Source organism: Martes martes, assembly GCF_963455335.1.
Source record: "Martes martes genome assembly, chromosome: 16".
Lineage (NCBI taxonomy): Eukaryota > Metazoa > Chordata > Mammalia > Carnivora > Mustelidae > Martes > Martes martes.
In genome coordinates, this window is record NC_137904.1 from 29,634,095 (window position 1) to 29,648,966 (window position 14,872).

The 14,872-nt window shown below is 37.0% G+C and overlaps 1 protein-coding gene across 2 annotated transcripts in view; it reads right to left on the reverse strand.

The window, feature by feature from the left end:
• USP32 (ubiquitin specific peptidase 32) overlaps positions 1-14,872 on the reverse strand; it is a 207,809-nt gene that overhangs the window by 91,332 nt on the left and 101,605 nt on the right. For both annotated transcript variants that reach the window (XM_080825818.1, XM_080825817.1), the window contains exons 4-5: positions 14,049-14,167; positions 8,318-8,477 (exon numbers count right to left, since the gene is read on the reverse strand). In XM_080825818.1, coding sequence (XP_080681944.1) covers positions 8,318-8,477; positions 14,049-14,167 — 279 coding nt within the window. The remainder of the gene's footprint in view (positions 1-8,317; positions 8,478-14,048; positions 14,168-14,872) is intronic.

A 14,872-nucleotide genomic window follows, 5' to 3' on the forward strand; every position in this document is an offset into this window, starting at 1 on the left:
ATCTAATCATAGGTATTTAAATAGCAAATCATGATAGAAAAATGTAACAGCCCTAATAAAAAATTTCATTAAGATCTACTCAAATATTAAAAATTTAACTGTGCTGAAGTTCCAATTCACTTTCTTAAATTAAAAAAAAAAAGGGTAAGGTAACAATAATTTGGAATTTGCAGTTCTGAAAAATGTACTTGCCATGACAAAATCTAAAATCTTGTATAAATCAAATCAGGTAATTATTCTAACTCTGTACTGAATACAAATAGCTCCCCAGTTTCCTTTGTGATTTGCATAAAAGAGAACAACATTTGATTAAATATGGAAGTGTGTTCAATTTACTGTGACTTCAAATTTTACTTTATAATTGTATGTGCAAAAGTAATTAAAGGAAACTACACTCTAATATAAATGTTATTTACAAGTGAAAAATTATAATTCCTTTTTGTTTCCTAGATACCTTGGCTCATTACACATATTTAAAAGGAGTCACTGATGCTTTAAAATAAATATTTTCTGGGGCACCTGGGTGGTTCAGTGGGTTAAGCCTCTGCCTTCAGCTCAGGTCATGATCTCAGGGTCCTGGGATCGAGTCCTGCATCGGGCTCTCTGCTCAGCGGGGAGCCTGCTTCCCCCTCTTTCTCTCCCTGCTGCTCTGCCTACTTCTGATCTCTCTCTGTCAAATAAAATCTTTAAAATAAATAAATAAATAAATAAATATTTTCTGTCTACTTATAAATCAGTTAATAACACTCTACTTTTTATCACAAGTTTCCACACTCAGGATACATTATTTGAAAAGTTTAATGTGCCAAATATTCTTCAAGTGGAGAGCCGGCAAAGAATTCAACTGAGAGCTGTTTACCCAGAAAATGAGAATTTATAGATACTATGACGAATCATAGCCATCAGAATGTAAATCTACCCATGTCAGAATGTATAAATGAAATTTAGCAGTAATTCTGACTTTGTGATAATGACTTCATAGTAAGCCCCATGAAGAAAGTAGCTATCTGGTGACGCCTATACCCACTGAGTTGTCTGTTCCACTGGTTTATGCTGGTTACAATTCTATAAATTGTAAAATTAAAAAAACTTAGAAGAAAAAGACTTTCTCCCCACAGATGTGGATGAGTTCATTTTAATACCAATCTACAACCCTCTATTATAAAATTACTGGCTTCTAAAACAATTACTCCCTGGAGATAATGGAGTGAAGATCACTGACATTTGCAAGTGAAGTGTTCAGTGATACAAGAGGATGCATATTCATCGTAAAGCACCAATTCCAGAACAGGCACCGAGCTGAGTCCTTTAAAACAAGTATTATGTCATGTCCGCCTAAAGGGTAGAACAATATGCCACTCCCAATATATCACTTTGGCATAAGGATTCTATTGAGTTGAAGGTAATTGAGAAGAAACAGATAAGAGAAAAGCTCTCTGCAAACTACCCCCCCGCCATTTACTTAATTTGTAAAAGCGTCCTCCCTCCCCCTCTATCAGGAAGGACAGAAGTAATCACCAGAGACTAGTCTATATCCTTACCAACATGGAGATTGCACCAGATAAATGAATCTACATAACAGGTCTTACTAAGCAGCCCTATCTACTATTCATTTCTCCAAAAATTTGCCTTCCTGTAATTTGCCACCTCTAGAAGTTCAAAGTCGAAGTCCTTTTTCCTTTGTCTTGTCCCTTCTCTACAAAATTACTGGTCTTTGCCAAGATGCAATATAAACTTAAGTTCTAACCACCTGTTTCAGTTCTTCACAATAAATACTCCCATGCATAAGCTATGTTAATAAACTTATGTTTTTTGCTTGTTATCCACTTTTTGTCAGTCTAATTAAAAGGGCCCCAGCCAATGAACCCAAGATGGGTAGAGGAAAAAAGTTTTTATCCCCTACATGCCATGCTGTACCATTTTCCCTGTTTTCCAGAGGAGAAAAAAGAAGTTCAGGGAGAATAAATAAATTTCCCACACTTACATAAGTGATAGGTCCAGTGTCTGACTCAGAGTCTGAAGAACTCCTAAACATCCTATCAGTATTTCTCAAAATGTAGTTCATGAGTAATTCGTGAGATTACTTTAGATGTCTGTTCAAGTACACAGTCCTAAGGTCCACTGAAAAACAATTATTATCACAGAACCAGGAACCTGCACTTTTAATACCCTCTCCAAATAATTCTAATGCTCAATGAAGACTAGTAACTACCAATATACCACAGTAGCTTTCTATTTGATTAATTTTTTTATTTTGATGTATTCCTCTTACAAGACACAAGGATATGACAAAATTCAAAAAACATGCCAGCAATTTAAAATGTTATAAATAACTGAAAAAATTTAAAACATACCATTTCTTCAGGTTTTTACCATATACTACTTATTTCTATGGCCACCAGGGAAATCAATGGGCACACTACAGGGGCAGATAAAATAATTAGTTCAGATAATAATTCCCTCCTATTTATAGTAAGCTGATCCTCCATGTGCCTTAATGCTAATCAATTTTTCTGTATTTCACATCATTTATCCAAGAGTTTCAGAAGGAAGATCTTAGAACCAACTTCGCACCCTTCAGCAGTTAATGATATTTATAAATATTATAATTCATTTCCCCCCCAAAACATGGCATGTCTTTATATGAATGTTCACATACTATGAGACTGTTGAACCTTTTTTTAAAAAATCCATTTATTTGAGAGAGAGCGAGAGAGCAAGAGAAAGAACACAGAGGAGGCGAGGTGCGGGGGTCAAGGAAAAGCAGGCTCCCTGTTGAACAGGGAGCCCTATATGGGGCTCGATCCCAGGACCCCAGGATCACCAGGACTCGGGATCATGATGTGAGCCACAAAGGCAGTCACTTAATCGACTGAGCCACCCAGGCGCCAGAGACTGCTGAACCTTATTCAAACATGATGCTGGCCTTTCTCCTTGGCAGGGGTTTAGTGCTATAATCCTAAAATAGCATATACCCCCTGCTCACTCCTGGGGAAATCAAACATTTAAATCACTACTTAGAAAGTAGACTGTTAGTAACTGAAAATTTTTCAATACTGTCCAGTCCAATAACATGCATTCAGTCCATTGTACTACGAACTCAAAGATGAACTGGAAAAGAACCTTGTCCTCCAGGGACTTGTAACTTCTGGAGGGGATCAAAGCCATTTTCAAATGTCTCTAAGGTAAGGTAAAAAGCATCTTAATTGCTTTAATTGAAATGTAAAATGTGCAAGAATGCAAATGGAAAGTAATTAATTCAAACTGAAGAAAATGGAGAAAGCATGATGAAAAAGGAAGCATATGAATGGGCTTTGAGGACAAAGTATTTCAATTGTCAAGGGCTGAAAGATGAAATGCAATCTTAATTGAAGGAATATTAGGAGTGATGTATAGAGTAGCTGTTCATGGGGGTATAGTTATGGAAGACTAAGCAGTGCTCTGGAGATGAAGCACAGAACATATGTAAGGAAAAATGAATATGGATAATTAAGAATAGGAAACTAAGAGACTTTAGAGCCATGCTAAGGAGTCTAAACTTTGTTCTACAGAACATGAAGACTCCTCAAAGATTTTGGAGCAGGGAAGAGTTTATATTTTTAATGTAAACTAAACAACAACAAACACAACAAATTTGTCCTTTATTCTTTCCTAGCATTAACATATAGTCAGATAAATAAGGACAAATATTGCAATGATGGCAACAGTAAAGAAAGATGTAAGAAATATGGCTGAGTTAAGACTGAAAGGATCTAATGTGAAGCCTGACAAGGAAAAGTCTAAATTAATCTCAAATTGGATGACTGGAATTACAAATACTATTAACCACGACAGAAGAGACAGGAGGAAGAACACACTGTTTGCTTTCCGAACCTTTGGGTGGGTTGAAAGCAAGGAAACGTGAATCTGATTTTACATATGAGATTAAGATGTTAGAATATATGTAGTTTCAAAAAGGAACAATAGGGGCACCCGGGTGGTTTAATTGGTTAAGTGTCTGTTTTGATCTGAGCTCTGGTAAGAGTAAGAAAGGAAAAGGAAGAAAGGAAAAGAAAAAGAAAACAAAAAAACAGTAGGCCCCAAATGGAGTCACCTGTGCTGAGCCTCATGCAGCAAACAAAGATTTAATATCTCATCTGACTGTAGTTTCAGCCTCTCCCAGAAATTTGACCTTTAACCAGTCAACTGGAATTACCTGATCAGCACTAGTAAAGTATTCTGCCTGACAGACCCCTGCCATTCCCCCAAAAGAAGATGACCTTGCCTGAAACAATCTAACAATCCACTCTTTGTTTTAGAAACTCCATCCTCATATCCCTACTCCCACTCCCTTCTGCCTATAAAAGCCTTCCATTTTTTTACAATTCCTCAGAGCTCCTTTCTATTTGCTAGAATAAATCACGAGCTCATGATTTGAATAAAGCCAATTTGATCTTCGAGTTTACTGAGCTGAATCTTGCTTTCCACTAATATCCAGGAGGCACTGATTAAAATGAATACAGAGTCTGAGATAAGCAAGACCAGAAAACTTCATCAAAGTATCACCTGCAGGGGCGCCTGAGTGGCTCACTGGCTTAAAGCCTCTGCCTTTGGCTCAGGTCTTGATCCCAGGGTCCTGGGATGGAGCCCCACGGGCTCTCTGCTCAGCGGGGAGCCTGCTCCCTCTTCTCTCTCTGCCTGCCTCTCTGCCTGCTTGTGATCTCCGTCTGTCAAATAAATAAAATCTTAAAAAAAAAAAAAAGTATCACCTGCGAGAGATGATGGATAGGCAAAGCAATGGAAATGGCTGTAGTGAAACAAAAGCATGCACATCATCTAAGAAGAAAATAGGGCTAAAGGTGAACCCATGAGAAATAATTTACATTTAAAAGGTAGACAGAAAAAGGAGAGCAGTAAAGAAAACTCAAAAAAAACCCCAAAAAACAAAAAAACAAAACAAAACCCAAACAACAACAAAAACTAGGAAACTACAATGTTTCAAAAGCCAAAAAAGAGAATTTCATGAAAACTGAATGGTCAATAGTGCTAAAATGCTGCAGTGAGATACGAGTAGATACAATGACCCTAAGAAGAAACCACTCAGTTTAGAAATTAGAAGGTCATTATTACAGGTAAAACAATGCATCTACATTAATATTTGCTTTAAATAATTCAAGATAAATATTTTTAACAAGGCAAAGGAATTATAACTTTCAAATACTATTAAAAATTCAAGAAATCTTCCCAAATGATAAAAAGCTAAATAGAAAAGATCACTTTCAAATAAAAATGGAACCACACAATGGGATAACATTTTTTTTTTAAAGATTTTATTTATTTATTTGACACAGAGAGAGACATCACAAGTAGGCAGAGAGGCAGGCAGAGAGAGAGAGAGAGGAAGGGAAGCAGGCTCCCCGCTGAGCAGAGAGCCCGACGCGGGGCTCGATCCCAGGACCCCGGGATCATGACCCGAGCCGAAGGCAGAGGCTTTAACCCACTGAGCCACTCAGGTGCTCCAATGGGATAACATTTTTAACATTTTGAAAATTATTCTGACTGACTGAATTTACGTAAATCTGTAATCTGTAATAATACAGTGCTTTCCAAAATAAGGAATAAGCAGCATTTGCATTTGCAAAGTATGTCAGACCTAATTTAACCTCAAGAAACTGACAAAAAGACTTTCTCCTTGACCACACTTTAGTCCTGCTTCTTCGAGCCCTCCTTTCTACTAGGCCTCCAACTTGGCACCCCCATCCAGTCTTTTCGGATCCAGTCTTAGCAAAGAATCCTGCCAAGTTGTCTGCCTACCCTTGATATCTGATCAAGTTCCTCAAACCCCACCTTTGATGAGTAAGTTCTTGGCTTGCCTTTAGGAAGAATTCCCCCTACCCTTGACATCGCCTCTGACCACCTCACCTCACTCCCTGGCTACAACTCCTTATCTGTCCCTGTTTTGACCAATCTCTCTCTACTACTACAACAGACTACTGTAGAAGTCTTGGATTTAAGTCTTCCTTACCACTTTAATAAGTGTCAGAATAATTTTTTCTTTAACGCAAGTCATTAAAGGGAAGTAGTCACACTCTTAGCCAATATTAACAGAAAAATAATTTACCATACAATCAAATATGGAACCAAAAGTTCAGTAAAATATACATAATACTGACAATTTAAATATTAAGTTAGACCTTACAGTGAGTGTAAAAAAAAGTCCCTAATTTTTTATGCAAAACAATTTTTTTAAAGAGGCTTCCTATCAAAAATAAAGACAAGGGCACAGAAAAGTAGTAAAATCAAGTTCACTGACTATTCATGCCAGAATTTGTTGGAACTTCTGGTAAGAATGGAATGAAAATGGACAGAAAAGTAGCTGCTGTATAATTAATAACCAGTCGTAAGTTCCATAAAGCTACAGATAAAAACAGTACCTGACACCCAAGGTACTCTATTCAGTCAACAAATACTTATTTTTAAGGTTTGGCACAGAGGGAGAGAGAGGAAAGAATAATATAGACTCTATGATTTAAGAGAGATGACATGTACACAGGCTCCCCACTGGGCATGGAACCTGCTCAGCAGTTTCTCTCTCATTCTCCCTCTGCCCCTTCCTCACCCCCACTCTCACTGTGTCTTTCTCTAAAAAAGAGAGATGACAAGTGCACATAAATAGAATGCTATAAATAATTATAATAAAAGGCGGAAAGTGGTAAGCTCATCCAAGAAGTGTACAAAAAAGGTGTTATGATAGTTCAGAGGAATGACAGATGATTTCCCACAGGAGGGCAAGAAAAGGTTTCATGGAAACAAAGGGGCATGTGATTTAAGTCTTCAAAGATGACTAGGATTTACAGAAAGAAGGAAAGGAAAAAGGATTCCAGTATTAAGAAACAGCATTAGCAAAAGCCCAGTGCAGGTACTTTTCTGTACCTACAGGTAAGAACAGTAGAAATTAACATGTAAGGCCTATATAGTAGTGGGTTCAATGATATCCCTCAAAAATTCACGATCACCTGGAACCTCAGAATACGATCTTATTTGGAAATAGGGTCTTTGTAGATGTAATGAATTCAGCACCTTGAATTTAGGCTGGGGCCTAAATCCAGTAACTGGTGTCCTTATAAGAAAAGGAGAGGACGCAGAGAGATACAGAGAAGGCCACTGGAAGATGGAGGCAGAAAGTAGAGTTAAATGGCCACAAGCAGAGCCTGGGGTCGCCAGAAGCTGGGAGAGTCAAGGAAGGATTCTTCCCTGGGCCTTCAGAGGAACGTGTTACCACCTTGATTTCAGTTTTCAGAACTGTGCTAATTTGTTAGAATAACTTTAGGAAACTAATACCACTTGGTTATGGACAATAAGTAGAGCGCTATTATGAAATAGTGTGAAATTGGTTTCTGCCCCCGGCTCCCGCTAATATTTGGTCTTTGACCAAACTCTTTTAACTTCCTGAGTGATAAGGGTTTCTGACAAAGAAGTCCTAAATCTCTTGTAACTTCCTGGGTGAGAGCAGTCTTTTATTATAATGCTTGAGGTGACTCTTGGTGGGCTTCTGGATGGGGGCTGGTGACCAGAAAGGCCAAGCCATAATTAGAAACTTGGAACTTTCAGCCCTACTAGAGACTGGAAATAGAATTAATAATTGATATGTGTGATAAGGCCTCCATAAAAATCCCAAAAGTATGGGTTTTGGAGAGCTTCTGGATTAACGAACATCAACATGCATGCCAGAAGGACTGGCACGTCCCAGCTCCTGTGCTTGGGACCCTTCCAAACTTGCCCTATGTATCTCTTCATCTGGCTGTTCATCTGTATTGTTTTAACACAACCCATTCTTATATATATTAAATCAGTAAACATAAACTGTTTCCCTGAGTTTTATGAGCTCTTCTACCAAATTATCCAACCCAAGGAAGGAGATCGTCTCATTTAGAGCTGGTTGATCAGAAGCACTGGCAACAACCGGGATTTGTGATTGGCCTCTGATGTGAGCAGCAGATGGACTGAGCCCTAAATCTGTGGGGTCTGTGCTCACTCCCAGGTAGACAGTGTGTAAAAACTGAACTGAACTGTAGAACATCCACTGGTATCTACAGAGCACTGGTGAATTGCTTTGTGTGGGGGAAACCCCCACACATGTGAAGCACAAAAGTATTTGCTGAGTAGAGAAAAAGAGTTTTCCTTTTCAGCTATGTACCAAGTGTTCCAGTACTTTATTTTTTACACTTTGGAAGAAAAAGACCACTGACAATAAATTTCTCCTTAATAGGCATATTGTCATATAGCCAGGCAACTGTATTAAAAAGTGAATAGAAAACAACAAAATGCCATTACTTACAATGTGTGACTCCAGCTAGAGTTTGGTAGAAAGTGGGAGTATCACTATCATCAGTGAGGGTCACATAAACACCTCCAGATAGTAGCCAACGAGAGAAGGTAAAAGCATCTTTGTTTAGAAGAAGCCAATTTCTAAACTTTTCATAGTTTACCTTTTCACCCTAAAAGGAAAAAAAAAAAAAACAAACCCATAGATTTAGTTAAATTTTAACATATCTTGCTTAGAATTTGCACAACCTGAAATTTGCAATTCGTTGACATTTACCTTTCTACTATCTACAAAGGAACGATTAATCTAAATAACACTACAGATTGTATACCTGGAAATCAAACTGCTTTCAAAAATAACTGTACTTAACTTCTATTTCCATAAAATCTATTTACTAATTGTAAATTATTTTATCAATTCATTAAAGCAGTGCATTGTTACTAATAAGCCATATTTTATTTACTAAGGTATATCCTGAAATCTATAAACTGCATTTTTTCCTATATTTAAGAAGGCCAATTTTTTACTTGCCTTATCCCTCTTCTTCAGCACCTGATCTGTCATAATTAGCATTTTTAATTAAGTATGTGTGGTATTCAAATGCTCTTTTAAATTTCCAGGGCAAATTAAAAACAACTGTCCTGGGGCCCTCTTCCAGAAGGCATCACTGAAAACATGTATTCATAAGTCAACTAGAATACAAAAAGAAACAAGTAGATTTCTATTTCTTTGCTTTCTTGTCAAATATTTTGCTTTCTAAATCCTGGATAAAAAAAGTATCTGGGCTGAGAAAGAACATCATATAGCTATGTAAGTCAATTTCTTTGCCTGGGAGACAAGAGGACCTAGGGTGAATGAGGGCCAAATGTTTTTATGAAAAAAAGAGAGAAGCAACCCACATGGAAATACAATGAAAACTGACATTCAGGAGCCTATCGGGTCTAATCCTGATAGAAATATTAAGGGATACAAATAACTCATAACCTAAAAGTGATATATGGTAGAAATAATTTCTACATTATTTGGAAGCATCCTATTAAGTACAGTAATATACTTCACCTAGTAGTTTCAGAAGATTTAACAGTATAATCCAAATCAAAACAACATCGAAAGTCTTGTTTTTCTGAATGGAAGAAGGTGGCATTCAGAGCTGCTGCAGGGACATGACAGGACATTGCCAGCATGTGCAGAGATCAGGGATCATACCCATATTCTTTCTCTGTTTCCCACATTTAGTCTAGAAAGAGGATTAGCAGCATATATCCAGAAGCTTGCACATATTTTTACACATGTTAATGTGTAAATTGGGATGAGTTTTAAGATCAATAGTGTCCTTCAGTTATAACTAGCAGGTTTTTTTCTTTCTTTGTAATACATGCAGGTACATCTTCTAATCGATGGGATCTTAGATACAATGAAACACGTAGCATCAATGGTTTCGGTGAAGCTAAGATGTTATTGTTACAAAATGCACCCTCACATACTAAGAAAGAAAGAAGTTGCCAATTAAAATAGGCACTTCTACCACCTTCCCATATAGTCAATACTGTTTTCAATTCCCTAAGCACTGTTCTAAAATTTTTTAAAATATTTTATTTTTAAGTAATGTCTATACCCAACATGGGGCTCAAACTCACAATCCTGAGATCAAGAGTCACAAACTCCCCCAAATGAACCAGCCAGGCAGCCCTAAACATGTTTATATTAATTTAATCTTCAAAGTAACCCTTTATAGGAGATACTATTATCATCCCTATTCCACACAGGAGAAAACTGAGGCATTAAAAAGTGAAATATCTAAGTTATACAGTGACAGGGATATGACTAAACCCAGGCAGTCCAAAGTTTCTAAGCCTAAATTATACACCACACTTGGTGGCTGACTTAGTAAATTATAAAGTAATCTCGGAACTCCATCTATCCATTCAGATCACTGCAATACTGGTAACACCAAAACTCCATCCGTTAAACCCAACTTTTTATGTTTTTGAGTCATGGATGTCTTCTAAAAAAAGGCAGCAAACACAAAGTTTCCTTTTATAAATTGTCACAATAGTTTAGAAAAAAAAATTCCAATAACATAGGGCAATTAAAAATAACAGGCTCCTGAAACTGATACATCTTTAAAGAACAATATAAAATACGAATTTCCACCTTAAAAACTGACAACCTAAGAAAATATTCAGTAAGAAAAGAATACAACAACTCCTACATGGATTCCTTTATAACTTCATCAAGGCTAATAAAAGCACAAGACAGAAAAAGCTGAAACCCATTCCATGTCATTTACATCTAGGTGCTAGGTCCACAGTGCCTCTCTTTACAGTTTCGGGGTTTTTTTGTTGTTGTGTTGTTTTTGGCCCAAAGACAACACAAAGCACTGTTATGGGAGGTCCAAATAAATCTATTCTAATATAAGTATTATACTTACATCATATATACTTATATACATATATACTTATACTGAAACATGGTTAACTTGAAAATGAAGGGTTTGGACATGATAATCAGTCACATTACTCAGAAATTACAGCAGGTAAATACATCAAATAGTTGAATCAGATAAAAAATTAGCCCATTTACCATGCTGTTTTTGTTTTTGTTTTTTTTTTTAACCAATCACAAGCATCTGGTGATTTAAATAGCCTCTTCATGAGTTTTCCAAAACTGGGGGCCTCTCATTTCTTTAATCTTTCCTCTTCCAAAGATCTTTTCCTTCTTACAACACTTAACCGCAGCCTTAATAACAGTCTTATGATCTTTTTATTATAGTAACTGTTCCCTTTCCATTAAATGCAATTTTAAACATTCCACTTCCCCCCTTACAATATCCTCTTATGAGCAAACTTCTTTAAGTATCCTAACTCTGGTGATTTTTTTTTTTTTTAACTCCACAGGACCTCACCAGTGACCTTCCTCTACACTGCCAAATCTAATAATCACTTCTCAATGATCAAAGGTCAACTCACTTGACCTTTCGGTTTATTTGGTATTAAGTACTCCTTTCTTTTAAAGCACTTTCATCACTTGGCTTCCAGAACACCATTCTCTTGGTTCTCCTCACAGGTTATTCCTCTCATCTCATCTCATTAATCTCATTCATCTCATTAATCTCTGAACATTGGAGTACAGGCCTCAGTCTTCCAATCTGTTTTCTATCTAAATTTACTCCAAGATGATCTCATCCTCAACTATAAGCCAACAAATCCTATCCCATGAACGCTAAATTATGTATCAAAAAGCACAACTGACATCTCCACTTTAATGTCTAAAGTGATTTTCAAATTTAATTACATCCTAAATTTCCCTTGGTATCAAAACCCCAAACTTTTACCTCTAATAATCTTAGCCATCGTAATTAAAGGAAATTCCATTCACTTCATAAATCAAGCCAAACACCTTAGTCATCCTCTTCTCTCTCTACCATAGCCCATAATCAATACAAGAAAAATTCCTGTCAACTCTCTTTCTAAAATAAATGCAGAATCTGAAAACTTCTCATCACCTCACAGCTATACCATGATCTACATGACTACCACCTCTTACCTGGATTATTCAGATATCTCAGGTGGTCTCTGTTTAGCCTACCCTCTACAGAAGAGCCAAACTGATCATGTTTTTAAAAACCTTATGTTGGGGCGCCGTGGCTCAGTTAGTTAGGTGTCCGACTCTTGGTTTTGGCTCAGGTCATGATCTTGGGGTCATCAGATTGAGGCGGGTGGGCTCTGCACTCAGTGGAGCTTGAGATTCTCTTTCTCCCTCTTCCACTGCCCCTCCCCTCCACACTCTCTCTCTCAAATAAATAATCTTAAAAACAAACAAAACAAAACAACCCTCATGTATTCATTCCTCTGCCCAAAACCCTCCAGTGTTTTATCTCACTAAGGGTAAAAGTCAAAGAACTCACACTGTCCTACAGAGCCACATATAATCTCCACACCTCATCCCACCCCCTCCTTCCCCAACCTCTATAACTTCATTTCCTACTATTCTTACTCTACCGCGGGTTACTTGTTGCTTGGACATGTCAAGCACACTCCCCACTCAGGGCCTTTGCTCTATTCTCTTCTTGAAAAATGCTTTCCCAGGTATCTGCAGGTTGTATCTCTCATCCTTTAAATTCTTGGTTCAAATGTCACTTTATCTGACAAGCCTTTCCCAACTACCCTAAACAAAATAACTCCACTCAGCCACCTCCTGCCTATCTCCACCCATCCTCCTTATTTTACTTAAATCTTCCCCTATAGCACTAATTATCATCTAATACATGTATCTGCTATTGTGCATAAACTTTAGAGAACTGGGTGACTAACCACATTTAATTCCCATCAATAAAATGGGAATGTGTGTATAAAACCTATTAAAATAAGAAAAATACACATTCTCCCCCAAAATGTATAGAATACTAACACATTTGACATCTCTGTGAAAAATCCAATTAACCAGGCCTGCAAAGATTAGATGACTTTTTTTGACCAGAAAATGTTTGTTACTGGAGAGAAAAACCACAGCTTAGTTTGTCTTGAAGTACTGAAATACTACCACAGCAACTTCCAGTCAGTATGTCAGAAGCAAAAATGCAGGAAGCCAAACCTTTTGTACCAAACACACAGAAATGCTGAGTAAAATGTAACACCATAAACGTGACCAAAAACCATACCAGTGAGCTCAAAGCAAGAAAGGGAAATCTCCAGGTGCTATCAACACAGAAGAAACTCAAAGAATAGTGAAAAGCTAAAGCTAGAGGGTCCAAAGAGACGTTAGAACCACATATACGCATATGGCTGGAGTACTGACAATCAGTGCCTACACAGTTAGGTGACTAAATTAAACTGAATAAAACTATGAGCAGTAAGGGGCTGTCCTATCTGTGAAATGCAAATGAGTCAAACAGCCAACCATAAGAAATCACGCAGCACTGAGTGTGCTGCAGGAAAGGATCAGAAAATTCTAAAAGGGTTTTTACTCTACCATCCCTAGGGACTTTTCCCATATTAGCAGACCGATGAAAAGGGCAGGGGAGGTGGGGTGGAGAATATTCTCTGTTAAAGATATGCTTTTTTGGGGCGTCTGGGTGGCTCAGTGGGTTAAAGTCTCTGCCTTCAGCTCAGGTCATGATCCCAGGGTCCTGGGATCGAGCCCCGCCACGGGCTCTCTGCTCAGCAGGGAGCCTGCTTCCTCCTCTCTGCCTGCCTCTCTGCCTACTTGTGATCTCTCTCTGTCAAATAAATAAATAAAATCTTAAAAAAAAAAAAAGATACGCTTTTTTTTATTGTTTAGGTTTTCTACAATGAAAATATATTTATGAAAACAGAAAAAAAATAACAGGTTTTTCAGACCGAAATATTTCACTACGCAAATCAGTTAAGTCAAATGAATGACAAAATAAGCCTTGACACGTCCCAGAGTCACAGATGGCTCAAGGCCATTTGTACAAAGAAAAGCAATGACACTACAATGTGAGCAATGCTCAGCTTCTTGCAGATCACCAGTTGTGTTGGTGTCAGAATGCAAGTCTGTTTCATTATACCATAAGTACAGACACTTGCCTTTACAGCAGAATTGGGAATTTTCAGATTCACAAATACAGCAGTAGTAAGTGTCATGGACCTCTGAGCACAGCACATAAACAGTTGAAACATCAACCATTAAAAACAAAAATGCCAATAATATGTTGCACATAAACATCTAAGAATTAATACTTAGTAATAAGCAGAGATGAAATGTAAATCTTTAAATATACCTCTGAGAAACACTTCCTGAGTGTATCTGGGACTTTACCATCCACCACATGGAGCATTCTTTCCATTTCTTCCCGTATAACATAGCTCCCAGATTCACTTGCAAAAAGACTAAAAATGTCTAGGAAAAAGAGAGAATAAATTAAACTTACCATACCTTGGTAGAAGTAGGAAAGGAAGAGAGAGGTAAATATTACTGAGTGATTACTAGTGCCAAGCACTTTATAAATATATAATTTAATTTATTCCTTAAAAAAAGAAAGAAAATGAAAACGAGCAATACAAATTAAAACAGCAATGTTGTATCTTTTCAAACACAGCACATTTGCAAAAATGTTTAGGTGTGACAATACTAAGTCTTAGCAATAAATCGGAGAAACAGGGAACTATTATACACTGTTACTAAGAATATGAATTATTGCAACCACTTTGGAGATTCACTTGGCCAAGTCTAGCAAAGGGAATATATGCTAGAAATTCAGATTCTAAGCAACTCAACTTCCACCCTTGAGAAACTTTCATACATGTGCATGAGATACAACAATGTTCACTGGAGTATTATCAAGTAATAGCAAAACTCAGGGGGAAAAAAGATTAATGTCTATCAATAAGAAAATAGGTAAACTGAGATATACACACACTATGACATATTACATAGCAGTTAGAATAAAGGAAGTGTTTCAAGATGGATAAATATAAAAAATATTCAGGGAAAAAGCAAACTGCAAAATAATCTGTATCGTATACCATTTACTTAAAAAAGTTTAAAATCTGAAAAACAGGTGAAGATATGTTTAAGGGTTTATACAACATCATAACTATATAA